We start from the raw sequence: 27,836 nt of genomic DNA, 5'->3' as shown, positions 1-27,836 counted from the left end.
TTGATTTACTAAAACTGGACTGTGCATGGGGGCCAATCCAATTCTAACTTCAGCTTGTTCAGTTAGGCCGCGTACACACGGGCGGACTGTTCGCCCAACCTTGTCCGCTGAACAGTGTTTGGGCGGACAGTCCGCTCGTGTGTGGGCTTTCAGCGGACAGTTTCAGCGGACAGTTGGACGGACAAAGTCTTTCGGAAATTCCGAAAAACTGTCCGCTGAAACTGTGTTTGAGCTAACAGTCCGCCCGTGTGTGGGCTTGTCCGCTGTACTTTCGAAATGAGCGGACTGTTCCCGCTCGGAAAGTCCGCCCATTTCGAGCGCGTGTACAGGTAGGCGGGGCCCGCGAAGGAGACGTCGCGGGCTCCGCCGCCTGGAATGGGCTTAAAGGGGAACCCCAACGCCGAAAAAAATCGGCGTGGGGGTTCCCCCCAAGTCCACACCAGACCCTTGTCCGAGCACGCTACCCGGCCGGCCAGGAAAGGGGGGCGAGCGAGCGCGCCCCCCCTCCTGAGCCGTACCAGGCCGCGTGCCCTCAACATGGGGGGTGCCTTGGGGAAGGGGGGGCCGCGCGGCCCCCCCACCCCAAAGCACCTTGTCCCCATGTTGATGAGGACAAGGGCCTCTTCCCGACAACCCTGGCCGTTGGTTGTCGGGGTCTGCGGGCGGGGGGCTTATCGGAATCCGGGAGCCCCCTTTAAGAAGGGGGCCCCCGGATACCGGCCCCCCACCCTATGTGAATGAGTATGGGGTACAATGTACCCCTACCCATTCACCTGTGAACTAAAGTACAATAAAAAACACAACACAGAGAAAAAATATTTTATTGCACAGCTCCGGGGGTCTTCGGGGGTCTTCTCGCCGGACTCCTCCGCTATGTGTGTGTAGCTCTTTTGCTAGCGGAGGAGTCCGGCTTTCTTCCTCCCCGCCGCCGGCCTCTTCTCCCGACTTCGGGGGTCTTCGGTTCTTCTGCCGGGCCACCGCGCCTGGTCCGGTGGCCCGGTCTTCTGTCGCCGTCTTCCGTTCTTCTGTCGCCGCCTTCGGTTCTTCTGCCGGGCCACCGCGCCTTCTTGTAGCTCTTTTACAGGCGGTGGCCCGGTCTTCTGTCGCCGCTGTCGTCGCCGCCGCCTTCCGTTCTTGTTCTTCTTCTTGTTCTTCTTCTTCTTCTTCTCCTGGAGATGTTGACTCGACGATCTCTCCGGCCGGAATGCCAGAGCCGCGCTGTGCGGTCACTTATATAGTGACAATGGGGCGGTGTCACATGGTATATGTCACATGGGTTGGTCACATGGGTTGATGTCACATGGGGACTATGACATCGTAAGGGGGCGGGGTCACCATGTGACCAACCCATGTGACATATACCATGTGACACCGCCCCATTGTCACTATATAAGTGACCGCACAGCGCGGCTCTGGCATTCCGGCCGGAGAGATCGTCGAGTCAACATCTCCAGGAGAAGAAGAAGAAGAACAAGAAGAAGAACAAGAACGGAAGGCGGCGGCGACGACAGCGGCGACAGAAGACCGGGCCACCGCCTGTAAAAGAGCTACAAGAAGGCGCGGTGGCCCGGCAGAAGAACCGAAGGCGGCGACAGAAGAACGGAAGACGGCGACAGAAGACCGGGCCACCGGACCAGGCGCGGTGGCCCGGCAGAAGAACCGAAGACCCCCGAAGTCGGGAGAAGAGGCCGGCGGCGGGGAGGAAGAAAGCCGGACTCCTCCGCTAGCAAAAGAGCTACACACACATAGCGGAGGAGTCCGGCGAGAAGACCCCCGAAGACCCCCGGAGCTGTGCAATAAAATATTTTTTCTCTGTGTTGTGTTTTTTATTGTACTTTAGTTCACAGGTGAATGGGTAGGGGTACATTGTACCCCATACTCATTCACATAGGGTGGGGGGCCGGTATCCGGGGGCCCCCTTCTTAAAGGGGGCTCCCGGATTCCGATAAGCCCCCCGCCCGCAGACCCCGACAACCAACGGCCAGGGTTGTCGGGAAGAGGCCCTTGTCCTCATCAACATGGGGACAAGGTGCTTTGGGGTGGGGGGGCCGCGCGGCCCCCCCTTCCCCAAGGCACCCCCCATGTTGAGGGCACGCGGCCTGGTACGGCTCAGGAGGGGGGGCGCGCTCGCTCGCCCCCCTTTCCTGGCCGGCCGGGTAGCGTGCTCGGACAAGGGTCTGGTGTGGACTTGGGGGGAACCCCCACGCCGATTTTTTTCGGCGTTGGGGTTCCCCTTTAAGCCCATTCCAGGCGGCGGAGCCCGCGACGTCTCCTTCGCGGGCCCCGCCTACCTGTACACGCGCTCGAAATGGGCGGATTTGCCTCCTCCTTACGTGGGCGAGTCCGTTCATTTCAAAAGTTGAGCGAACTGTTTGCCCAACCTTGTTCGTCAAACAGTCCGCTCGTGTGTGGGCAAGTCCGCTCATGCAAATTTTGAGCGGACTGTTTGATGAAACTGTTTGCCGAACAAGGTTGGGCGAACAGTCCGCCCGTGTGTACGCGGCCTTAGGCTTCGACAAAAAACCTGGAAGCTGATTGGTTTCTGTGCAGAGCTGCACCCATTTTAGTAAATCAAACCCAAAGTATCAAAAGCCCCTTGTTGTACCTGGGTTGGGCACCAATTATTATTAGGGGTGCACTGAATGGAAATTTTGGTGCCGAAACTGAAAATGAAGGATGTACTAGGCTGAAAACGATAATGAAAATTACAGTTTTTAAAAAATATTTATATATTTATATATAATTGTATTATATTCAACTTTTTAATTAACATCATCATATTAAATTAATATGAATTTGTTGGCAATTATTGGCATCTTTAGTGCAAGAAAGGTGGAGAAAAATGCAGTCTGCAGTCTCTTACCATCTCTTGTATCATGTCCTCAGTCTCTAACCATCTCTTGTCATGTCTGCAATCTCTTACTTAAACTTAAAGCGGGGTTCCACCCTAAAGTGGAACCTCCGCTGATCGGAACCCTCCCCCCCTCCGGTGTCACAATTGGCACCTTACAGGGGGGAGGGTGGTGGAGATACCTGTCAAAGACAGGTATTTACACCCACTTCCGGACATAGACTCCCGTGGGAGTCTATGTCATTTCCTGCCCTGCCGCGCTGTCTGCTGGGACACACACTGGTCCCAGTGACAGCGCGGAGAATTCCTATTGTGCCGCGCGACTCGCGCATGCGCAGTAGGGAACCGGGAAGTGAAGCAGATTCGCTTCACTTCCTGATTCCCTTACCTAGAATGGTGACTGCAGCAGCCGAGAGCCGAGCGATCGGCCGACAGGTGAGTGTCCATTTATTAAAAGTCAGCAGCTGTAGTATTTATAGCTGCTGGCTTTTAATATTTTTTTTTTAGGTGGAATCCCTCTTTAAACACACTGCTAATAGTATTAGCAAAATTTCCATAAAAAAATTTGCACCTCTAGCTGACATGATACAAGAGATCAATTCAGCCTCACCAGTGCCCATCACATGCAGCCTACCTGTGCCCAGCAGCCTCACCAGTGGCCATCATATGCAGCCTGCCTGTGCCCAACAGCCTCACCAGTGCCGTCACGTGCAAGCGTGTAAGCCGCCTCTAATTCGCATAGGTGGGAACGGGGGCTTAATAGGGGTCACATTTTTCCACCTATCAATCATTTTTTCAAAGTCTGTTTTAAATAACCTATACACAGTTAATTATTACAAACTATATGCAAAGCAAGATGGTCAGCTCATTATGGCACACTTGTAGGACTATCATGTTATATTTTGTAGCATAGATAGTGTGGTTTTATTTGTTTCCTTCTTCTTCTTAGCATTGTTTTTTCTTTATTTTAACCTAGTAATTAGTGATGTGCTCAGGTATGTTTGGTTCACAGTCTGAGAGTTTATCAAAGAAAGTGTTTATTAAGCTTTAACAATCTTTTACTGCCATTGCCACTAATGCAGGAGTGAGGGGTTAACTTTCACTGCCACTGACCCCCCTGCATTGGTGGCATTGGCAGTGACATTTTTACCCTTCTGCATTTGTGGTCATGACAGTAATGGTTAACCTCCCTCCCAATGCCACAGACCTCTTTTGCCACAGCACGCTAAGCCTGGTAGGGGCCCCAGTTCATTACTTTGCCCAGGGGCCCATCAGGCTGTTAAGATGCCCTTGTAGATACAGTTTAGGAGAATGTGGAGAGAATAATAACTCTTGAAAAAGTGATTTTGTTGTGAGGTTTCTTTGGACAAATCCTTCTTCTATCTAGCTCAATTATTTTCTCAATATGTTTTTTACAGCGACGACTTGGAGACGCAGCGAAGAAGGCCATCGGCAAACTTACAACGAGGACGGTCAGGAAAGGAGATAAGGTGAGCAGTGTCACATGCATGTAATCAGAATGTCCTATCCAGTTCTCTTGATTGAGCAGATTGTAAAAGTAATCACTGGAACATGCAGATTTGATTTACATAGGAATTCATTGAAAGCTAGTCATTCCTGTTCTCTGTACAATTGTTTGTATAACCAGCATGATGACATGGAGTCCTTGTCTGTTTGCAATAGCATCCAATCTGATTTCAAGGCTTAATGCTGTGTCCGCTGTTGTTGCGTCTCAGTATGTCGGAGGTTTCCTGATTACCGGATTTTGATAGGAAGAAGTAGCAGGGGAGTGGGGGGGGGGGGGGGGTTGATAAAAAAAAAGTCCTGCCAGCTTTAATCTAAATCTGTGATGGTCACTGATATGACTTTTATAAAGAGGCTTACAAAAATTAAAGGGAACCTGTACTTTGCTCCATTTAGAGCAGAGTAACAGGTTTATATTTTAGTCAGCCTACTTTGCTTTGCTTCTGTTTATAATTGCCTTTCATTTCCTGCCCTGTTTGCCCATTCCTGTGACGTTAAAAAAGAATTCCAGGTGTGGCATTTTTTTTTGCATTGATCCAGCTTGGACCAATGTAACCATGCAAACACTGTACCTTGGTGATCCCTCCATAAGCTAGAAATCATTGTAGTCGGCATCACTAACAGTGATCCCCACTAGCATCCAGGTCCTGTGCCGAACAGCTGTCCTGCTGCATTCTGACCACAGGAGTTTGGATGTTAAGCATGGGCACTATTCACAGAATTCTTTGAATACAAAGGGTTCTCCGATTGAAGGAGGTGAAGGGCAGTGATGTCACATTTTCCACCTCAGCCAATCAGAGAACACGTTTCACTCATTGAGGATATGCAAAGCATTCTTTGAATGGTGCCAATGCTGAGCGGCCGACCTACTATGTTCAGAATGTAGCAGGGTAGTCATTCGGGAAGGGACCCAGAAGATCATTGAAGTAGCTGTGTCTACTATAGTGAATTCGAGCTTCTAGAGATTCCAGACCTGGAATTCTTTTTTTTTAAATACCATACCACTTCTTGGTATGGCAGAACATGTGACTCTCTCCCCTTCCACCTACAATGTCCACTAGCCACTCAACAGTCCTGAAATTAGCCACATGGGGGCCAGGTGATAGCCTTTAGCCCTTTGCTAAAGTTGACCAGATGATCTTTGTGGGTTACAAAAAGCTTTTAGCCTTGATTCACATCAGTGTGGCTTTGAAATTGCTCTACTTTAGTAGAGTGCTTTACTTCAGTGCAATTTAGACCTCCAATTTCATTCTAGCCTACAACTTAATTTAACAGAAGTCCATGCAAGTCACAATAAAATCGCAAAAAAGTAGTGCAGGTACCTTTTTTCAAAGTCACTGCAATCTGAGTTGCAACGATTTGAACAATTCCATAGCCGGCAATGGGGTGCGACTTGTCATGCGACTTTGAACTGTCAAATCGCATGACAAGTCGCACTGGTGTGAATCAGGGCTTAAGAGCTATTAAGGGATCCTGTTATTTTATTATAAATATGTCACTTTAAATGTGGAAAGTCAGACTTGACTAACTGTGTTGCTACAAAGACTTTGCCCTGTTTATTTACCACCTACTCTAAATTCTATAAGCTGTACCTGGTTATCGGAGAATAAGGGTAGTAGAATAGTTTACACTGCATTTAACCACTTCAGCCTCGGACCAATTTTCAGCCTAAGGACCAGAGGTCTTTTTACAATTTCGCACTGCACTGCTTTAACTGGTAATTGCGTGGTCATGCAATGTTGTACCCAATCCAAATTTGCGTCCTTTTCTTCCCACAAATAGAGCCTTCTTTTGATAGTATTTGATTGTCTCTGCGATTTAGTTTTTGCGATATAAATGGAAAAAGACCGAAAATTTTGAGAAAAAAATATATTTTCTACTTTTTGTTATAAGAAAAATCGAATAAACTCAATTTTAGTCATACATTTAGGGCAAAATTTATTCAGCCACATGTCTTTAGTAAAAAAAATGTCAATAAGCGTATATTTATTGGTTTGCGCAAAAGTTATAGCGTCTACAAACGAGTACATTTTCTGTAATTTACACAGCTTTTAATTTACGACTACCTATCTAATTTCTTGAGGTGCTAAAATGGCAGGGCAGTACAAACCCCCCCCCCCCCAAATGACCCCATTTTGGAAAGTAGACACCCCAAGGAAATTGCTGAGGGGCATGTTGAGCCCATTGAATATTTTTTTTTTTTTTTTGTCCCAAGTGATTGAATAATGACAAAAAAAAAAGTTTACAAAAAGTTGTCACTAAATGATATATTGCTCACACATGCCATAGTTATATGTGGAATTGCACCCCAAAATATATTCTGCTGCTTCTCCTGAGTACGGGGATACCACGTATGTGGGACTTTTTGGGAGTCTAGCCGCGTACGGCACCCCGAAATCCAATCACTGCCTTCAGGATTTCTAAGGGTGCAAATTTTTGATTTCACTCCTCACTACCTATCACAGTTTCGAAGGCCATAAAATGCCAAAATAACACAAACCCCCCCCCCCCCCAAATTACCCCATTTTGGAAAGAAGACACCCCAAGGAAATTGCTGAAGGGCATGTTGAGCCCATTGAATATTTTTTTTTTGTCCCAAGTGATTGAATAATGACACAAAAAAAAAAAGTTTACAAAAAGTTGTCACTAAATGATATATTGCTCACACATGCCATAGTTATATGTGGAATTGCACCCCAAAATACATTCTGCTGCTTCTCCTGAGTACGGGGATACCACATATGTGTTTTTTGGGAGTCTAGCCGCCACGGCACCCCGAAACCAATCACTGCCTTCAGGGTTTCTAAGGGTGCAAATTTTTGATTTCACTCCTCACTACCTATCACAGTTTCGAAGGCCATAAAATGCCAAAATAGCACAAAACCCCCCCAAATGACCCCATTTTGGAAAGTAGACATTCCAAGCTATTTACTGAGAGGCATGTTGAATCCATGAAATATTTTATATTTTGCCACAAGTTGCAGGAATATTACAATTTTTTTTTTTTTTGCACAAAGTTGTCACTAAATGATATATTGCTCACGCTATGGGCATAAGTCAAATTACACCCCAAAATAAATTCTGCTGCTTCTCCCGAGTACGGGGATACCACATGTGGGGGACTTTTTGGGAGCCTAGCCGCATACGGGACCCCGAAAACCAAGCACTGCCTTCCGGATTTAAATATAAAACGCTACCAAAAAAAACTGTTAGCGATCGCAGGGATCAGGCCTGACTCTGCGATCGCTGCAGTTATGTGTTTAGTGTTTTGTGACAGTGATCGATCGATACTGCACTTGGGTGGGGCTGGGCGGAGGGGCAAAACGCAGGTGCTAGCAAGTATCTGGGCTGATCCTGCTAACAATGCATTTTTTTGGAACCCTAAACTGCTGGGGACGCTAGTATAGATCTGATCAGATATTGATCTGTTCAGATTCTATACCACTACGGGAGGTTTATAATTTGAACGTGGGTGCTAGCGGTACTGGCACTAACCTATCGCTGCCTGGGGCGACGCAGACCCTGACCCTAAAACCTAATTGATCAGGGGGTTAAACCTTTATTGGGTAATAAATGGCGGGTGCCCTGATGCTATAAAAAGCAAACTAACCAGAGTCACCCGTGACACTTATACGGTGATCACTGGTGAAAGGGTTAACTAGGGGCAATCAGGGGGTTCAAATTTTTGTTAGGTAGTATATGGGGGTCCATGGCGCTATATAAAAACCTGACGGGGAACCTAAATAACTAACTGGCTAACCAGCATCACCAGTGACACTTATACAGTGATCGCTGGTGAAAGGGTTAACTAGGGGCAATCAGGTGAACCTAAAAAAATAACTAGCTACCTAGCGACACTAGTGACACTAATGCAGCGATCAGAAAAACGATTGCTTAGTGATACTGGCAAAAGGGGGTGAAAGGGTTAACTAGGGGCAATCAGGGGGTTAAAACCGTTATTGGGTAGTATATGGGTGTACCTAGCGCTATAAAAACCTGGCGGTGAACCTAAAAAAATGGCTACTTAGCGACACTAATGCAGCGATCAGAAAAATGATCACTTAGTGACACTGGCAAAAGGGGGTGAAAGGGTTAACTAGGGGCAATCAGGGGGTTAAAACCATTATTGGGTAGTATATGGGTGTACCTAGCGCTATAAAAACCTGGCGGTGGACCTAAAAAAATAACTAGCTACCTAGCGACACTAATGCAGCGATCAGAAAAATGATCGCTTAGTGACACTGGCAAAAGGGGGTAAAAGGGTTAACTCTAGGGGCAATCAGGGGGTTAAAACTATATTGGGGGGTGGTAGGGGGCTACCCTGGACCTAACACTAACTGCCCTGACAGTTTTTACTGTCACAACTGACACTGAATGCAGTGATCAGTAAATAAATGATCACTGCAATCAGTGACACTGTGACTGGGGGGGTGATCGGGGGGGGGGGGGGGGGTTGTGTGCCTGTGTGTGCCTATGTGTTAGTGTAGTGTTTGGTGCAGACTTACTGTGTGCTCTCCTCGTAGTCCGGTCAATAAGTCCGCCCCGAGGAGAATGACATCACTTCCTCCCTGCCTGTGTTTACTATACACAGTGGGAGGAAGCTTCTCATTCGCCAGGAGCGATCGAGAGGGGATGGCCAGAAACCAACGGCCATCCCCTCATCCCGGATCGCTCGTGCAGCGAAACGGACCGCCGCATCCAGCGGGAGGGGGTCCGATCGGACCCCCCACCCGCTGGAAGGCAAGCACGTACATGTACGTGCTTGTGCCTGTCGGTGCCATTGCACCGACGTACATTGCCATGCGGCGGTCCTTAAGTGGTTAAGATGGCCGACTTTTTAAGATGGCCAAACATATAAAATGGTCCTAGATCATTCCAATTTTGTGCCAAAATCTGTAGCAGAGAGCATGCAATACCTTTAACTAAGAAATCTGAACCCTCGCCTTGTAAGACAACTTAAATTAAGTTTAAAAGACAATGAAAGGCAAAACATTTGTGTGTGGGTGTAAATATGTATGTGTATGTGTGTATATATAATATACATGCGTGTATCTCTAGAAATATACAGTTGTGCTCATAAGTTTACATAAAACTTTTCTTTCACTCATGGTTAGTGTTTGGCTGAAGCCATTTATTATCAATCATCTGTGTTTACTCTTTTTAAATCATAAAAACAACAGAAACTACCCAAAATTACCCTGATCAAAAGTTTACATACCCCAGTTTTTAATACCGTGTATTGCCCCCTTTAACATGAATGGCAACTTGAAGTCTTTTGTGGTATTTGTGGATGAGGCACTTTATCATCTCAGATGGTAAAGCTGCCCATCCCTCTTGGCAAAAAGCCTCCAGTTCCTGTAAATTCTTGGGCTGTCTTGCATGAACTGTACGTTTGAGATCTCCCCAGAGTGGCTCAATAATATTGAGGTCAGGAGACTGCCATGGCCTCTCCAGAACCTTCACTTTATTCTGCTGTAGCCAATGACAAGTCAACTTGGCCTTGTGTTTTAGATCATTGTCATGTTGGAATGTCCAAGTATGTCCCATGCACAACTTCCTCGCTGATGAATGCAAATTTTCCTCCAGTATTTTTTGATAACATACTGCATTAATCTTTTCAACAATTTTGACCAAATTTCCTGTGCCTTTGTAGCTCACACATCCCCAAAACATCAGTGATCCACCTTTCACAGTAGGAATGGTGTATCTTTTATAATAGACCTTGTTGACTCCTCTTCAAATGTAGTGTTTATGGTTGTGACCAAAAAGCTAAATTTTGGTCTCATGACTCCAAATGACTTTGTGCCAGAATGTTTGAAATTGGTCTCTGTGCTGTCTGGCATATTGTAAGCGGGATACTTTGTGGCATTTGCGTAGTAATGGCTTTCTTCTGGCGAATCCACCATGCAGCCCATCTTTCTTCAATTGCCTCTTTATTGTGCATCTTGAAACAGCCACACCATGTTTTCAGAGTGTCCTGTATTTCACCTGAAGTTATTTGTGGGTTTTTCTTTGCATCCCAAACAATTTTCCTGGCAGTTGTGGCTGAAATTTTAGTTGGTCTACCTGACCGTGGTTTGGTTTCAACAGAACCCCTCATTTTCCACTTCTTGATTAGCGCTTGAATGCTGCTGATTGTCATTCTAATTCCTTGTATATCGTTTTATAACCCTTTCCTGTTTAATACAGTTCAACTACCTTTTCCCGCAGATCCTTTGACAATTCTTTTGCTTTTCCCATGACTCAGAATCCAGAAACGTCAGTGCAGCACTGGATAAAAGATGCAAGGGTATTTCAGGAGTCCAGAAACTCATGGACCTTTTACACACACACACACACACACACACACACACACACACACACACACACACACACACACACACTAATTATAAGCAAACAGATGACCGGTGAGGATGGTTACCATTAATAGCCATTCAAACCCCTTTGTGTCAACTTTTGTGCATGTTATCAGGCCAAAATCACCAGGATATGTAAACTTTTGATCAGGGTCATTTGGATAGTTTCTGTTGTGATTATGATTTAAAAAGAGTAAACACAGTTGACTGATATTAAATGGCTTCAGCCAAGCACTAACCAAGAATGAAAGAAAAGTTTTTGTGTTATCATTGATATTCTCTGAAAAATGGACACAAAATCATAAATTCTACCACAGTATGTAAACTTATGAGCACAACTGTGTGTGTGTGTGTGTGTGTGTGTGTGTGTGTGTATATATGATATGTATATGTATGTGTGTGTGTGTGTGTGTGTGTGTGTGTGTGTGTGTGTGTATATATATTTACCAAAACTAATTGGACAATTGAATCAAAAGCTGTTTCATGGCCAAGTGTGGGCTACTCCTTTGATATTCCTTCATCAATTAAGCAGGTAAAAGGTCTGGCGTTGATTTTAAGTGTGGTATTTGCATTTGGAATCTATTGCTGTGAACCAACATCAGGCGTTCAAAGGAGCTGTCCATGCAAGTGAAACAGGCCATTGTAAGGCTTCAAAAATGAAACGCATCCATCTGAGAGATGGCAGCAACATTAGGAGTGGCCAAATCAACAGTTTTGTCCATTCTGAGGAAAGAGTGAGCTCCGCAAGATAACAAGACCTTGATGTCCACAGAAGACCACACTGGTGGATGATCTAAGGATCCTCTTTATGGTAAAGAAAAACCCATTCACAACATCCAGACAAGTGAAGGACACTCTCCAGGAGGTGGGCGTATCATTGTCAAAGTCTACAATCAAGAGAAGACTTTACAAGAGCAAATACAGAGGGTTCACCACAAGATGCAAACCATTCATAAGCCTGAACAATAGAAGAGCCAGATTAGATTTTGCCAAATACCATCTAAAAAAGCCAGACCAGTTCTGGAAAAGCATTCTTTGGACAAATGAAACTAAGATTAATCTGTACCAGAACGACGGGAAGAAAAAAGTGCGGAGAAGACTTGGCAAAGCTCATGATCCAAAGCACACAATGTCATCTGTAAAAACAGTGGAGGCAGTGTGATGGCATGGCCCATGCATGGCTTCCAGTGGCACTGGGGCATTGGTATTTATTGATGATGTGACAGAGGCAGCTGGATGAATTATTTAGTGTTTAGAGATCTACTGTCAACCCAGATTCAGCCAAATGCAGCAAGGTTGATTGGACGGTGCTTTGCAGTGCAGATGGACAGTTATCTAAAACACACTGCAAAAGAAACCCAGGAGCTTTTGGAGGAAAAGTGGAATATTCTGCAATGGCAGAGTCAATCGCCTGATCTCAACTCAATTGAGCATGCATTTCACTTGCTGAAGGCAAAACTAAAGGCAGAAAGACCCACAAAGAACAACTGAAGACAGCTGCAGTTAGAGCCTGGCAAAGCAACAGAAAGGAGGAAACCCAGTATTTGGTAATGTCCACGAGTTCCAGACTTCAGGCAGTCATTGCCAATAAAGGAAGCAACAAAACATTAAAAATGAACATTTGTCTTTTGTTCATCGACGGACACAGCACCTCCTTAATCTTGACCATTGGGTTATATTGCCTCTGCAGGATTAGGACTAGGCAGAACAAAAAAACACCTAGCTACGCCCATGGGCTGTCCTCAGTCAGTATATAACCCCCTCTCTGCTGTAGGTATTCAGTTTTTTCTGTCTAGTCAGGAGTAAGGACCTAGCTCCTTGCTGGGATCTTTTGGTCCTAGCAAATTTAACTTTTTGTCTTTTTTTTATTTATTTTTTTATGCATTTTCTTCTGGGAGATCTGCAATCAACTGCCTGGCTGGGTGACGGGCTGGATAATCTAGATTCAGTGGTCTCCCCAGTCCAGCCAGCGAGCACATGCAGACCGCAGCTACGCGCTAGGTCGGCCACGACATAACCTCAACAGATGGAGGCTGGCACACGAGTTAAACGTCTCACAGGGTCGCATACGAACAGGCTCTGGTCTGAGTCACAGCAGTCCCTTGTCCTACATCCCCCCACTTCAGTGGCGAGGAGTTCTATCTTGAGGGTCCCCTGCACCATGGCACCTTTGTGTGGTTTGGGGTGGATGCGAGTACCCTCCAGGGATGGTCAAACCTGCCTGCAGGATCCCTCCTCCCATCCTAAAGTTCCCTGGTTAAACTGGGCTTCCCCTTCCCCCCACGGATTGGTGGGAGTCCCAGGGCAGGCAACAGAGACCCATGGGGGTCTCCCCTGCCATTTTCCCTTCTGGGTGGTCTGTGTTCTGCCCTGGTGGTATGGGTCTTAGTCTAGTGAGACACTAGAGACGGCCAGAACCTCATGGAGATGCCAGAGCTCCTCCTCTTCCTCCCCTATGCTTCTCTTCCTGTCCCAGGATATATGAAATGGACGCCGACATTAGTTTTGCTGGGTCAGAATTGCGGTGCTCCTCCGTTTGGTAGGGTGAGTCTTTGGGGGTCCTTGTGTATCTCCCTCTGCCCTGGCCATTGTGGTGTCCCTTAGCGGTGCCAAAGTTCCTTTGTACTACAGGGTCTTCTTCCTTATGGAGCCTCAGGGTCTCATCTCACGCACTGATCCCCTCATGGAGGTGGCAGGTACCTCGGAACCCCAGCTTCCCATGGTTGCGCTAACAGCAGTCCTTGAGTCATTAGTATGCCGGGTGGAAGTAGCGTGTGGGCAAAGACCCAACCTCCCCTTAGACGTGGCCCGTCCAGGGGGGTTTAATATCTCACCCCCGACCCGTCCGATAATGAGGATGAGTCCTCTGTGGTCTCAGCAGCGAGTGAAAAAGCGCTGGTGGACTCAGTTGTTACTGCGGTGCGGGAGATTTAAAAGATGAGGGATGTGTCTGACAGGGCCACAGACGTGGCTGTGTACTTTGGTATGCATAAGTCCCCTCATACACCAAGGGTGTCCTTATCTGCCTTATTTTGATAGGTTTACCAATAATAAATAGGAACAACCAAAACATTTCTCAGTACGCTACCCCTTTGAAGAATCACTTTTATTAAAGTGGACTACCCCACCAGTGGTGGACCCTCCTTTTTCCAGGTTGAAAAGAGCAACCATGATCCCAGTAGAGGAATTCCCATTCGTTAAGGACCCAGCTGACAGGAAAGCGCAGGCTGTGGCACGCAGCATGTTTACTATGGCTGGCTCGACATTGCATCCAGTCTTGGCCTCAGCCCTGGTGTCACAGACCCTAACTGAATGGGCCAAGTTTTTGCGCTAGGGTCTAGGTAGTGAGCAGGTTCCCGCTGCTTATGTTGATTTAGCGGACCAGTTGGTCCATGGATTGTGATGCAGCTCTTGTGCTGGATAACCTTTCTATTTCAGCGGTGGTGAGTAGATGTGTGCTGTGGCTTAAGAATTGGTCGGCAGACCAAGTCTCTAAAAAAGCTCTCGTTGATCTGCCTGTTTGGGGCTACCCTGGATGACATCATTAAGGGTGTCACAGGAGGAAAAAGTACCTTCCTGCCTCAATCTAGGAAAGGGAAGGAGCCCCATCGCAGATGGGGGCCTTCTTTCTCAGCCCATAAGACGGGGCTTGACAAAACCCGGGTGCCAGGTCGCATTTGCGACTAGAATTAGTGACCTGGCGCCTGGGGCAGCACAGCTGGGGGTATCCTTTCTCCGTGGACCCCCCCGGCGTGAGGCCTTCTGCGGTCCTATGATTCCTTCTGGAATCTGGCGCCCTCTTGTGGTGGCCGTTGGTATGACAACCAGCAATGCTAATGGAGCTTGCTCTGTCTGTTTTTTTTATTGCCTGCCTATCTCCTTCCCTTTATTTAGAACCCCCTAAACATTATATATATTTTTTATTCTAACACCCTAGAGAATAAAATGGTGGTTTTTGCAATACTGTCTGTCACACCGTATTTGCGCAGCGGACTTACAAGCGCACATTTTTGGGGAAAAATAATTTATTTAATAAAAAAAATAAGACAACAGTAAAGTTAGCCCAATTTTTTTTTATATTGTTAAAGATTATGTTACACCGAGTAAATTGATACTCAACATGTCACGCTTCAAAATTGCACCCGCACATGGAATGGCGACAAACTTTTACCCTTTAAAATCTCCATAGGCGACGTTTAAAACAATTCTACAGATTGCATGTTTTGAGTTACAGAGGAGGTCTAGGGCTAGAATTATTGCTCTCGCTCTACCGATCACGGCGATACCTCCTATGTGTGGTTTGAACACCGCTTTCATATGCAGGCGGGACAGGGCATGTTTAAAAAAACATTTTCTCTTTTTTATTTTTATTTTTTTCACTGTTCTTTAAAAAAAAATTGTGTCACTTTTATTCTTATTACAAGGAATGTAAAAATCTCTCGTAATAGAAAAAGCATGACAGGTCCTCTTAAATATGAGATCTGGGGTCTTCCCCTCACTCGTCTCCATGTCAGGCCAGGGACAGGTCCGGATCGCCATTACCGACCTGACTCCTAACTTTTTAAGCTGACTCCTAGATTCCAAGCAAATTTGTCAAGCCCTGCCATAAGAAATTCTTCCGGGCTCCTGGGACGGCAGATAAAGGAAACAGATTTCTCAAGTCTTCCCTGAGAAGTTCCAAGCAGTCTTGGTCTGGTAAGCGTAAAGCAGGCTTTTCCGGATCCACTGACAGGACTCCTTCAGCATGAAGGTCTGCCCTCACCAATTGCTGGGGTGGGGGGACATCTTCATTGGTTTCCAGATTCATGGACCTCCTTTGTGAGCTTCAAGGGGGTCCACGAATTGAATCTTTTGGCAGACAGAATTTGTCCACATCAGGGGGCCCTGTGTCTTCTTGTGTGGGTATAATTCCTGTAAAAGTTCAATTGACTACCCAAGGTCCCCTCTAGCCCTGTCCAGGAAATTGGGCTACCTGGGTCTGACACTGGAGTGAATGTTGACCAGGTTAGTAGTTTTTCTTCTAAAACTTCGGCCTCTTCAGCAGGTTCCTCTGGTAGACGCCGCAGTTGTCCTAGTGTCACTGCAGTGCCAATGCCTTCCGGTGGCCGTAAACGTCCCTTGGAAGCTACCTCTAAAAGAGGACCAGTTATACCAAGGGCTGAGCTTCCATCCTACTTTACAGTAACTGGTTTTAATGGGCTAGCCATTGAAAGCCAGGTACTGAGAGAGGTCTGTCCGGATCAGTGATTCCTACTATGGTGAAGGCGAGGAAGTCGACTTCTAGTAAGATATATTATCGTACGTGGAAAGTGTACATTTCTCGGTGTGATTTGCGTTCATCCTCGATCCTTTTCTGTGGCTAGGTTGTCTCTGTCTTCCATTTGAATGAGAATATTGTGTTGCTGTCCTTGTGTCCCAAGCCGGCTCATCCCAAGGAATTTGCTTTGCATACCTTGTATGTGTTTTGTGCGATTCGGGTGTATTTGGAATCCACTGAGTCCTTCTGGAGGTCAGACTCACACTTTTGGGTTACTCGAGTACCAAGGAAAGGGCTGGCTGCTTCTTCAGCTACCATCTCCAGATGTATCAAACAGACTATGACTCAGGCCTATTCTATTAAGGGTTGGGTTCCTCCTTTCCCTGTCACAGCGAATTCTATTTAGTACTTCTTGGGCCTTCCGTCATCAAGCGCCAATATCACAGGTTTGCAAGGCGGTCACTTGGTCGTCAGTGCATACCTTTACTAAATTAAATAAAGTAGATATTTTGGCATCTGCGGATGCTTCTTTTGGCCACAAGGTTTTGCAGGCTGCTGTTTAAAAGGGGGTTTCCCTCTTGAGGGGTGTTTTTTTCTTAAAACATTTTTTATTTGGGATGGGGATCCTGTGACCTGGTTAAGGCTCTTGTGGTTAGCCTTGGGTTATTTTGCCCACCCTTAATTTTTCTTTGGCACTGCTTTTGGACATCCCAGTGGTCAAGATTGAGGTGCTGTGTCTGTCAATGAATGACAGAGAAAATGGAATTTTTTGTACTTGCAATAAAATCCATTTAGACGGACGCAGCACCCACCCCCCTATGGAGTTTTTGATACTTCTATTACTGCTTGCTACTAAACTGAATACCTAAAGCAGGGAGGGGGTATTCTACTGACTGAGGACAGCCCATGGGTGTAGCCAAGTGTTTTTTTTTTGTTCTGCCTTGTCCTACTCCTGCAGAGGCGATATAACCCAATGGTCAAGATTAAGGAGGCACTGTATCCATCGATGAACTCGGAGAAATTGATTTTACGGTTAGTACAAAAAATCACACTTTTTTTATGAATATATTCATTTGTCCAATTACATTTTAGCCCCTGAAAATGGAGGAACTGTGTATAAAATGGTTGCAGTTCCTAAAATTTGTGCTTGATATTTATGTCCAACCCTTTGAATTAATGCTGAAAGTCCGCACGATGTAGACCTAACTGTATATAACATTTTTAACAACCGTATTTATCGGCGTATAACACGCGCTGGCATATAACACGCACCCCAAGTTTAGGAGGGAATTTAAAAGAAAAAAACTTTTAGGAGGGAAGTTTAAGGAAAAAAAACTTACATTTAAATGCCCATCAATGCAGCCTTATATAGAGCCGCTCCTGTCTCTCCAGTGTGAAAGCCTGAGTACTTTCACACTGGAGCGGTGCGCTGGCAGGACGCTAAAAAAGTCCTGCTAGCAGCATCTTTGGAGAGGTGAAGAAGTGGTGTATACACCGCTCCTGCCCATTGAACTGAATGGGCACTGCTGCTGAACCGCCGGCAAACGCGCTGCTGTCGGGGAGTCTCTTCACCACGACAAATTTCGGGCTGTTTGCCAAGATGGAGGACTCCAAACGTACATCTTCTAGCATCCAGGTTCAACATGAAGTTAGTTAACTTAGTTAACTGGCCATAACAAGAGATCCACTCGCATGCACAACAGATGCGTTGGTGACCCCTGTAGGATCAGTTCTCACTGATCTATGCATTTACCCCTATTCAGTTGCTGCCTCGACTTCTTTGCAGGATCAAGCTGGAAAGAAAACCGGTAATTCTGGTAGCACCAGCATGACCCAGAAGGTCATGGTATGCAGAAATCCTAGAGATGGCAGTGGAGGGTCCATAGTCCCTCCCAGTATGACCAGATCTGCTCTCACAGGGACCGATAGTCCATCCTACCTTACGGTCTCTAATTTTAACGGCTTGGCTATTGAAACCCACGTTCTGAAGAAATGTGGGCTTTCCGGGTCAGTTATCTCTACCCTGATTAATGCAAGGAAGCCAGCTTCCAGAACTATATGTTATAGGGTCTGGAGGGCTTATGTTTCCTGGTGTGAATCCAAGGGTAGGCACCCTCAGAGATATATCATAGGCAGAATTCTTGCCTTTCTACAATTAGGGGTAGAAATAAAATTGGCCTTGAGTATTATTAAAGGCCAAGTCTCAGCTTTATCTGTCTTATTTCAAAGACCGCTTGCTACACATTCTTTAGTCTGGGGTTTTATGCAAGGGGTGATGCGGCTTAATCCGCCAGTCAAACCTCCCTTGAACCCTTGGGACTTGAACTTCGTTTTGTCTGTGTTACAAAAAACAGCCATTTGAACGGATACAACATATTCCCTTAGTCCTTCTGACAACGAAGTTGGTACTTTTGGTTGCTATATCCTCAGCAAGGAGGGTTTCGGAATTGGCTGCTCTTTCTTGTAAAGAGCCATATTTGATTATTCATGAGGACTGGGTGGTGTTACACCCTCGTCCATTCTTTTTGCCAAAAGCGGTTTCAGGTTTTCACCTGAACTAAGATATTGTCCTGACATTTTTTTTTCCAAAACCATGTTCCAGGAAAGTCTTGATTTGGTGAGAGCAGTGAAATTCTAATTAAAGGCAACTGCTCATATTCGTAAGACTGAAGTCGTATTTAGTCTGTCAGAAAGGACAGGCAACGTCGAAATCCACCGTCGCTAAGTGTATTTGGCAAGTTATAATTCAAACTTAAGGGGTAAGATTCCCAAGTTAAGGCGCACTCTACTAGGTCGGTTAGTGCTTCTTGGGCAGTGCATCACCAGGCCCCCATGGTTCACATCTGTAAGGTTGCAACTTGGTCTTCTGTGCATACATTCACAAAATGTTATCAGGTGGATGTAAGGAGGTATGAGGATATAGCCTTTGGGTGCAGTGTTCTGCAGGCAGCAGTATAGGTCCTCAGGTCTGGGGGTACCTTCTGGGTTGTCTCCCTCCCCTCAAGTAGCATTGCTATTGGATATGCCATTAAGTTATTACGTCACCTGATGTACGATAAAGAAAATAGGATTTTTATAACAGCTTGCCTGTAAAATCTTTTTCTTGGTGTACATCATGGGACACAGAGGTCCCGCACCTCTTTTTGGGATTTAAGTATATTGCTTTGCTACAAAAATGGATGTGGGAGTGAACTTACTGGATTGAGTATACCAGTGCCCATCATCTGAAGGTGGCATATAACCCGTTAAGTTATTACTTAAAGAGGAAGTAAACCCTCTCTTTAAAAAAAAAAAAACACCCTGCAAGACAAAGGCATAATGAGCTAGTATGCCTAGCATACTAGCTCATTATGAATTACTTACCTGAGATCAAAGCCCCCAAAGCGCCCCCAAAGCGACCCTCATTTACCTCCTCCGCTGCTGACATGTTGACTCGGCGTGTCTTCCAGGTATCGCTGCTCCGGCGCTGTGACTGGCCGGAGCAGCGATGACGTCACTTCCGCAAGTGTGCACTGGTGCCGCCACTTACGGCAGATGTCTATGGCACATGCACTGTAGACATAAGTGCTGCTATTTATGCAAATATAAAGCTTTTAGGTTTGGGACATATTTCTTGCACCTACAGGTAAGACTTAATGTAGGCTTACCTGTAGGTTAAAGTGGTTGTAATGGGTTTACAACCACTTTAAGGCTCTGTGTCCCATGATGTACTCCAAAAAAAGGATTTCACAGGTAAGCTGTTATAAAAATCCTATTTTCTGTCTGCTGTCTTGTTCCTCTGCTATTTAAGCCTTAAACATTCTGAACTTTTAAAAGATGTAGAGAAGAGATGACTGCAGATAAACTAATGCAACTTACATAAGATTTGTTTCACCACTGTGTTTCACCTGAGGCCAGTCACTTCACTGGCTATATGTAAGGGTTTATAACCACCTTAATAAGTTAATAAATACTACCTAGTGTTCCTCTAGCTATTTTTGTTGGTGCAATGCATTTTCTAAATGACATCTGCTCTCCTTTGAGTAACAAATTGAAATGTCTAATCCAGGGATTCTGACGTGCCGCTACTAAAGGAAAATGAGGGTTAATGCTGTGCCATTTCCCACAGTTTAGATGGTGTTGTTGATGTCTGTGGGTTTTCTACATGAATTTTACATTGAAGCAGGTGACACTGTATACTGCTGAGCCGTATCTATGACCAAACAGTTCAGTAAATGCTTAGCAGGGTGATAAGATCAGGCTGGGCCCAGATCACATTTCACGAGAATTCATCTAAATATAGATGTCATGTCAACAGATTGTTAAAAGGAAATAAACTGTTGTAAAATGCCCCATATTCATTATGGCGGTCATAACCAAACTATCTGCTAGCAACTACATCCAGCTTTTGATCACAAAATTGACTGGACTGGTCAAGGTAATCTAGCACAAACTGTTCATATATTTAGAGTTACATGGCTGGGATGTTGGTAGGTCAACTTGACCTTTTTTAATTAATTTTGCAAACAAAGCCATGGTAAGTTGCTGCAAATTGGGATGCATATGGCCATTCTTGCAGTATTAAATGCAAACATCCTGCAAGAATGATATCGGCTCTATTAAAACATTGCTGTCACAAAAAAAAAAATTAAATGTCTGCTAGTTACTGTAGGTTCACAATTGTGTGTCTGCATACTTGTGTTGTCATAGGTTTTTGGGTGGCTCATTTCCATTCTGTACGGACAGTGGTAGAGCACCTTGCGGGGGGGGGGGGGGGGGGGGGGTTTTGCTCTTTATTACACAGTTACATTTTATTTACTTCTGTGCACCACATGGACTAGTGTATTGAGACTTTAGGAGGGCTCCAGCGGAAAAATGCAGCATAAGTGCACCTCTCAGCTCTGTTGTGCTGTGAATGTGGCACATAGAAAGCTATTGTTATCTGTGTGCCCTTGTAGAGACATAAATGTGAGCAAGCCATTAGGGAGGGGTCCCCAAACCCCTGACCACATGACAGGAGGTGAGCGTTGGCTGTGGTTTGGACAGGACTATCATAGACCGCAATTTCCGCTCACCTCCTACTGGGCAGAAATGCCACTTAGCTGCCCAGCCACCAATGTCATCCTGTCAGGATGGCAGGGCATGGGAGCAGCTGGTGATCTGCATAGAGAGTGGGAATCTTTTTTTCATATTAACAAGCGGGTAATCACCTGCTTTTTAACATGATAAATTGGGCAGCACCCTCCATCTGTCCAAATTTGCAGCTCCTCCACACGGGCTGATAACTGCCCTGCCAATGGTAGGACTGTGCAGGGAAGGCAGAGACCTAAAGGGGTTACTGTGATGTTGAAGAGGAAAGGGAGGCCATAACTGCGAGGGGATGTGATTGCTAGGGGTGGTGTAATGTAAAGCGGACTGCACTGTAAAGAGGCACTACAGTGCCCCTTTGCAGTGCAGTCCCTTTTATATCACAGTGCCCTGTTACAGTGAAGTTGCTGTTACATTAATTTAAAGGGGACTGCACTCTAAAGGGGCACTGTGATGAAAAGGGGACTGCACTATAAAGGGGAACTGTGATGAAAAGGAGACTACACTATAAAGGGGGCAGCTTTAAAGGGAGAACTGTGATTTAAAGAGGGACTGTGGAACACTGCAATGATTTAAAGGAGGGACTGTGCTGTAAAGGGGGGGGGGGGGTGTTAAGGGGTCTGGGGACCCACCACAGTCCCTGGAAAAATTAGCTGCCACTAAACTGGTCCCTGATGCCAAAACGTTTGGGGACTGCTGCATGAAGAGGGTGGGTTGGGACAAGAGCAATTAATTTGCCCAGAAGCATATTTTCTGGTATGTGTTTTTTCTAAACATGCACGTTCAGCTTGCTCACATGTGCATGCTTAACTGAGGGTGAGGATGTTGAAATGGTGTCAGACAGCTGCTTGTGTTGCTTGTCTATAGCAAGGTTTTTACATTTCTCTGACTGATCCTTCCCACTGTGGGGGACAAGCCTGAAAGTATCTGCTGCTCCTATTGTCACAAGATATTACTCTGATCTAGTTGAAAACAGTCAACGGCAGGGACCCGTGTGTTTCAACAACTGTAAACGAGGCTTGGGTTAAGCCATCACTTATTTTGATGTGCAGCTACATTGCAGTGGAGAACACTTCTTAAATTGTTAACCCAAAAAAGAACTACAGATCCTGGTCCCTTTAAAGCAGATTAAACAGCACAGTGTTTATCCTGTGTAATCTGGCCCCCTATAAACTGTATAAAATGTTCCTGATACTGCCACTTCCTGTATCCCCCGCTTTGCCCTGAACACGAAAATCAGGGCTGCTGAGCCCTGACCACCATGGTCAATGTATGTTCCTTCGTCATCCGCAGCCCTGCTCTCATCTCTCCCCCTCACCTCCATGCCTGTCAGCTCCGTGTTCTGTGTCTCTGTCTCCACCCCCCGCTACAGTTCATAAAAATAAAAACTTAGAAATGGTCGCTGCCAGGCCCTCTATTATAGCCTGGCATACCACACTATTATTCTTTTATACAAATGAGGGTTGTAAATACAGAACAGAACAGTGGCCCAATGTGGGCCCAGGAGGCGTGGCTGTGCGTGACTAAGTGCCGGGATACACAGGAGATTGTGGTGCTGTGTAATTCAGCGACACTCGCTACTCCTCTTCCCTCTGAGACATCAAGAATCGGCGTAGAACACACACACGATTTCCCAGGGGGAAAAGTGTGCGTTATACGCCGATAAATATGGTTCTTCAAGTCCAAGGTTTTGCCTATTACCTTGCCTGAAATGATAGCTTCTACCTTGCAAGAGGCCTTCCCTTTTACCTGGGCCAAGTTTTCCCTTAACCCCCCTGGCGGTATTCCCGAGTCTGACTCGGGGTGGATTTTTCATACCAAAAGCGGTATCCCCGAGTCAGACTCGGGACAGCGTCGCTGGATCCAGGAGGAGGTTTACTTACCTTCTCCTTCGGATCCAGCGTTGTCTCCCCGCTGTACGAGCGAGCCGTGTCTCGCTCGATGCATCACACCGCCGATCTCCGTGCCCTGCGAGCGTTGCGACGCACGGGGACGGAGATCGGCGCCAAATTCAAAAAGTGAAACAAACAGTATACATACAGTATAATGTAATCTTACAGATTACATTGCTGTATGTAAATATTTCACATCCCCGTTGTCCCTAGTGGTCTACCCAGTGTCCTGCATGCAGTTTTATATAATAAAAACTGTTCTTTATGCCTGGAAACTGGAGATTGTCCATAGCAACCAAAACTGTCACTGTACATCAAAAATGATTTTAGACCAGCTAGAAAACAGCGATAATAAATTAGAATCACTCGCAGAATTGAGGGATAGCGATTTGTGGGGAGATCCGTCATCAAATACTGAAAAGTAATGACAGTGACAATTCTGCAACTGAGCAAATTTCAGTGTTTTTGATTTGATTACATTATTGAATAATTTTTATTATTGTTATATTATTATTTGGTACAATTATTTATAATTATTTATTATATTATAATTTATGATTTAATTTTTCAAACTTTATCATACCCGGGATATCTGCTAGACTCTGGCTTGGACAGATTTAAGAGAGTTATTCCTAAGAATTGCAGGACTACAATATAAAACGCCAAATTTTCATGCAAAATAATGGTACCGCTTTTAGCACCTAAAATCCGAAATAATCGTACCGCCAGGGAGGTTAAAGGGGTGTTCCAGCCTTGGCAAAAAAAAAATGGAGTCAGCAGCTACAAATACTGTAGCTGATGTTAAATCAGGTTAGGGAGTCTCCAAACAAGACTCAACATTATCAGACCCCTATAATTCTACTAATTTCACTCCTCTTGACCCCTATGGTTAGGTCACTACTATATCTTCCCTACCTAGTATGATACCAGAGGGTCCACAGTACTACTTCACATCTAAGTGGAGTAAAGCTCTTCTTAGGGTGTATGTGGATACATATCTCGGCATCATACGAATCTGCTAATCTGACTATCTGATAACACTCTATTTCTTCCTTGGGGTCATCTTCCTCAGTTCTAACTGCCATTGTAGTAATCCTAGCATTTTACATTTAGCACACCTGGAAAAATAAACAAGCAATCCTATAACGATGATTCCTATGAGGACAAAATAAAAAATATCTGTTGAATCCATGAAAATTTACCTTTTCTAAACAAAGCGTAATCTGGGTTTGTCATATTTTCTATCATAATGCCACATTTTATACCTTTTTACCTTACTAAACAAGGGGATATTCCCAAGGGCTTTAAGCTGTATTTAGATTTTGTTTACATATCTTTCCATTTCTTAAACGTTTAGATAACACTTGCATTGCCTGGTCTAATTCCTTTTTGCTAGGCCCATCGGTGATATGCATTAGAAAAATCTTAATAGGCTTATGACTGGTCAAGGTTTCATCACGTTGCATACTTTCAAAAATCCAATACTGCACACATTTAATGCCCATATCCAACTCTGTCAGTCCGCCATGAAAATGAACATACACAGAGACCCAAACTGAGATGACATAAGCTTCAGTTGGAATTGGATCTGCTCTATTTTTAGTCCAACCTATAATAGTTTTGGTGTAATTTTTTTAACCACTGTCCATATCTGTCTGTCATTTCTGTCAGAGGACTTAATTTACTTGTGCCATTTTTGCTACACCTCCCTGCATCGAGAGAAAACATGGGCACTGCCATGACGGTACTGGATCAGACCAGCTAGATAAGACAGTCCATTTTTTTGGAACAAAAAAGGAGTAAACTGTTGCTTCTTATCTGGTTGATGAAGGTCATCATAGACTGAAAACTCTGTGTCTAAAACAAACGAGTGCATTACAAATTCTTAAAGAAGTCTCTCTCTCTCTCTCTCTCTCTCTCTCTCTCTCTCTCTCTCTCTCTCTCTCTCTCTCTCTCTCTCTCTCTCTCTCTCTCTCTCTCTCCTTTCTCTCTCTCTCTCTCTCTCTCTCCTTTCTCTCTCTCTCTCTCTCTCCTTTCTCTCTCTCTCTCTCTCCTTTCTCTCTCTCTCTCTCTCCTTTCTCTCTCTCTCTCTCTCCTTTCTCTCTCTCCTTTCTCTCTCTCCTTTCTCCCACGTTTATTAAAAGAAATAAACCATCCATCCAGAATTCCTACGCAGTGGTTTCAACTTTACAGCAATAATAACAAATGGAAAATACAGAGCCTCCTGGCATACTGTACATACATGCAGCCATGAGGACCAGGCCTTCCACCTCAGGTCTTTGTCACCCGCTGCTCTGACTTGGGTCTCTGGCTTCTCCCGGTGCACACCTGCACTCTCTGGCTTCTCCCTTGCAAGTTTGGACTCCTCAGGAGGGTGGAGCCCAAAACCATGGTCCTGATTCTACTATCAGGCTGTTGGAAACCATGAAATTAGACTGAGACAGAAGTACTGATCTCAGCCCTGGCATAGGCCCACACACACCTGAATCAGTGTGCTGGTGAGTCTCAAAACCCGGACCCAGGATTGAGGATTTCTACAAATTCCCCAGGATCCAGGTCCCAAAGTGGACTTTACTAAATAATGAAAAGCCAATTTCCTCCCAAGCAAGTAAATATACTGGAGCCCCTCAACCTGCCTGGTTCAGAATCCTGGACCCATACACTGGTGGGAAGAAGGAGGAGGGCCGACAGCAGCATCAAATTCTGTAATGAGGGAGCGGGTGGGGGGACCGACCCAATAGGTCTGTGTCTATGGACACATGCAGCGTGTCTTGGGATCAAGCATGCAGGTGTGGCAAACCGAGAAGAGGAGAAGCCTGTAGCCCCGGCAGGGGACCCTAGAAGAGGAGAATCGAGGCTGCTCTGTGCTAGGCCATTACACAAAGCAGGTATGTATGACCTGTTCATGATTTCAGGAAAAAAACGAAAGAAAAAACCTGTAGAAACAACTCTATTAGCCTATGTGTCCATGCCAATTTGGGTGTTTTACAGGCATATTTGAAGAGGTGCATTTACATGTTGAGAAACCCCATCACAAGCGCATTCTTGAGGAGCTTTTTGGCAGAAAAAATGCTTGATGCGCATAAATGCAGTGTTTAGGTGCACGTTGGTGTTTTAAAGTGTAAATTGATTATAGTGAAAAATGAGCAGAATGTTTTGGAGAAAAAATGCTTATAAACGTAAACCAGTGTGCAATATGACCCATTATAAGCATTTATTTTTATTTCTTTTTCAGGTGCCTAGTGTGCATAGACCCTTAAGCCCCATTCACACGGGCCGAATGTCAGACATTCAGCTCATGTGTATGTCAGTCTGTCGGACGAGCATGCTGGAAAACCAGCAGTCGACAAACTCCCGATCAGCGCTCTCAGCCAATAACAGAGTGCTGATCGGAGTATTCTGGCCATGTGAGGTGTGGGGGGGGCGTTAGGGGGGCTGTCCCCCTGTTAGAACATAACAGCTTAGCGGGGGAGATTGTTATACTAACTTTGGATGGTTAGTACAGTGGTTCCAACCGGTGCTGACATTTTTTTTTTTTTTCGTTCAGCCAGCTGGGTTGAACGGAAAAAAAACTATAGTGTATACCAGGCATTAGAGTGTATATGATTCCTTACAAAACATCTCCCATTTGCTCTCTTTTGGCCTGTTAAATATACTATTGAAGGTTTTTGGTTACATTGGTTTGATAAGTGCCAGAAATCCAGTGCTGTCCTGTGCACTCTACAATGTTTTCAGCCCTACATGACTAACCTAAATGAATAGCAGAACACGTTCTCTTTAAATAATGGAGGTAAGGAGAGGGAAGGGTTCTGTAGTCTTGTTCTAGGATTACAATGCTGTTCTTCCGTAGAAACAGTATGATGAGTGAGCATTGTCTCCCTAGTACTGGAAATGTGTTACTGGCAGCATCACCAGTTCGAAATGAAAGAAAATCCTTAAAAAAAAAAAACTTAATACGGGTACCAAATCTAAGGACTGATAAGCTGCAGAATGTTTGTGTGTCGTGACTGGCTATTATTGGCTATATACAACACCTAATTGACCGCTTGGGCTACCTTTTGTCCATTGTATGGGTATAAATTATGGGACCAAAAATGAGAACCCCCATTTTCACTGAGATCCCACACCCTTTTTCACAAATGTCCTTTTTTGTAAAAATCTGAACATAACTGTTCAGTTCAGATTCCCTTTTAGTGGAGCCATCTTAAGTTTTCAAGCAGCAATAGTGACTGCAGAGAGGTGTTAGATCTCGGCAGCCGTCCTTTTCAGTTTATTTTTACATATGGCACCAGAAAATCTCAGACAGAAGCCACACTTCATAGCTTTCAGAATCAACCTGTACTTGTTAGGTTTTTTTATTTTGAGTTTGACACATCTAAATATAGTGAAACATACTGAACGCAAGGAAAACATCAGCGTACTTCTTATGGGTTTGGAATAATTTAAGAATCTTGCTGCTGCTACTTCTCTCTTCCCGCTCTACACTTTTCACTGGATTTCTATCAATCTCAATAAACTTAGTTTTTATGGTTTACCTTCAAAACATTTTCCCACCAATACTTCTGACCTCAAAAACAATAAACTCCCCAAACCACAATCTCAGTTTCTCCACTGATCTACTTGTGTCCCACTTAGGCCTCATTCACACAAGCATACGCCCATGCATGGGCAATGTTTTCTCACACTGAGATGCCCAGGTGTTCCATGCATCCTGTGCAGGCAGTCCCATTCATGCCAATTGGGATACACAAGCTGCACGGACACAGCCGCTGCTCTCAGTTTGACAGCCGTGTGGGTGCAGGTCTCACAATTGTCTGTCGCTGCATCCGAATGAGCATCACCATGCAGGAAAACCTGGTCCTCACATGGTTGTATGGTAAAGTACTCCA

At 45.2% G+C, this 27,836-nt stretch overlaps 1 protein-coding gene across 4 annotated transcripts in view; it reads left to right on the top strand.

The window, feature by feature from the left end:
* The window catches only part of RNF130 (ring finger protein 130), a 552,857-nt gene that overhangs the window by 308,469 nt on the left and 216,552 nt on the right, over window positions 1-27,836 (top strand). For all 4 annotated transcript variants that reach the window (XM_077474312.1, XM_077474313.1, XM_077474314.1 and 1 more), the window contains exon 4: window positions 4,270-4,341. In XM_077474312.1, the coding sequence (XP_077330438.1) occupies window positions 4,270-4,341 (72 nt within the window). The remainder of the gene's footprint in view (window positions 1-4,269; window positions 4,342-27,836) is intronic.

This window comes from Lithobates pipiens, unplaced genomic scaffold (genome assembly GCF_037356315.1).
Source record: "Lithobates pipiens isolate NorthernLeopardFrog02 unplaced genomic scaffold, aLitPip1_a1.2 Scaffold_8, whole genome shotgun sequence".
In the NCBI taxonomy this organism is placed as follows: domain Eukaryota; kingdom Metazoa; phylum Chordata; class Amphibia; order Anura; family Ranidae; genus Lithobates; species Lithobates pipiens.
The sequence above is the reverse complement of the archived record's forward strand: the minus strand, read 5'-3'. Positions and strand labels throughout refer to the sequence as shown.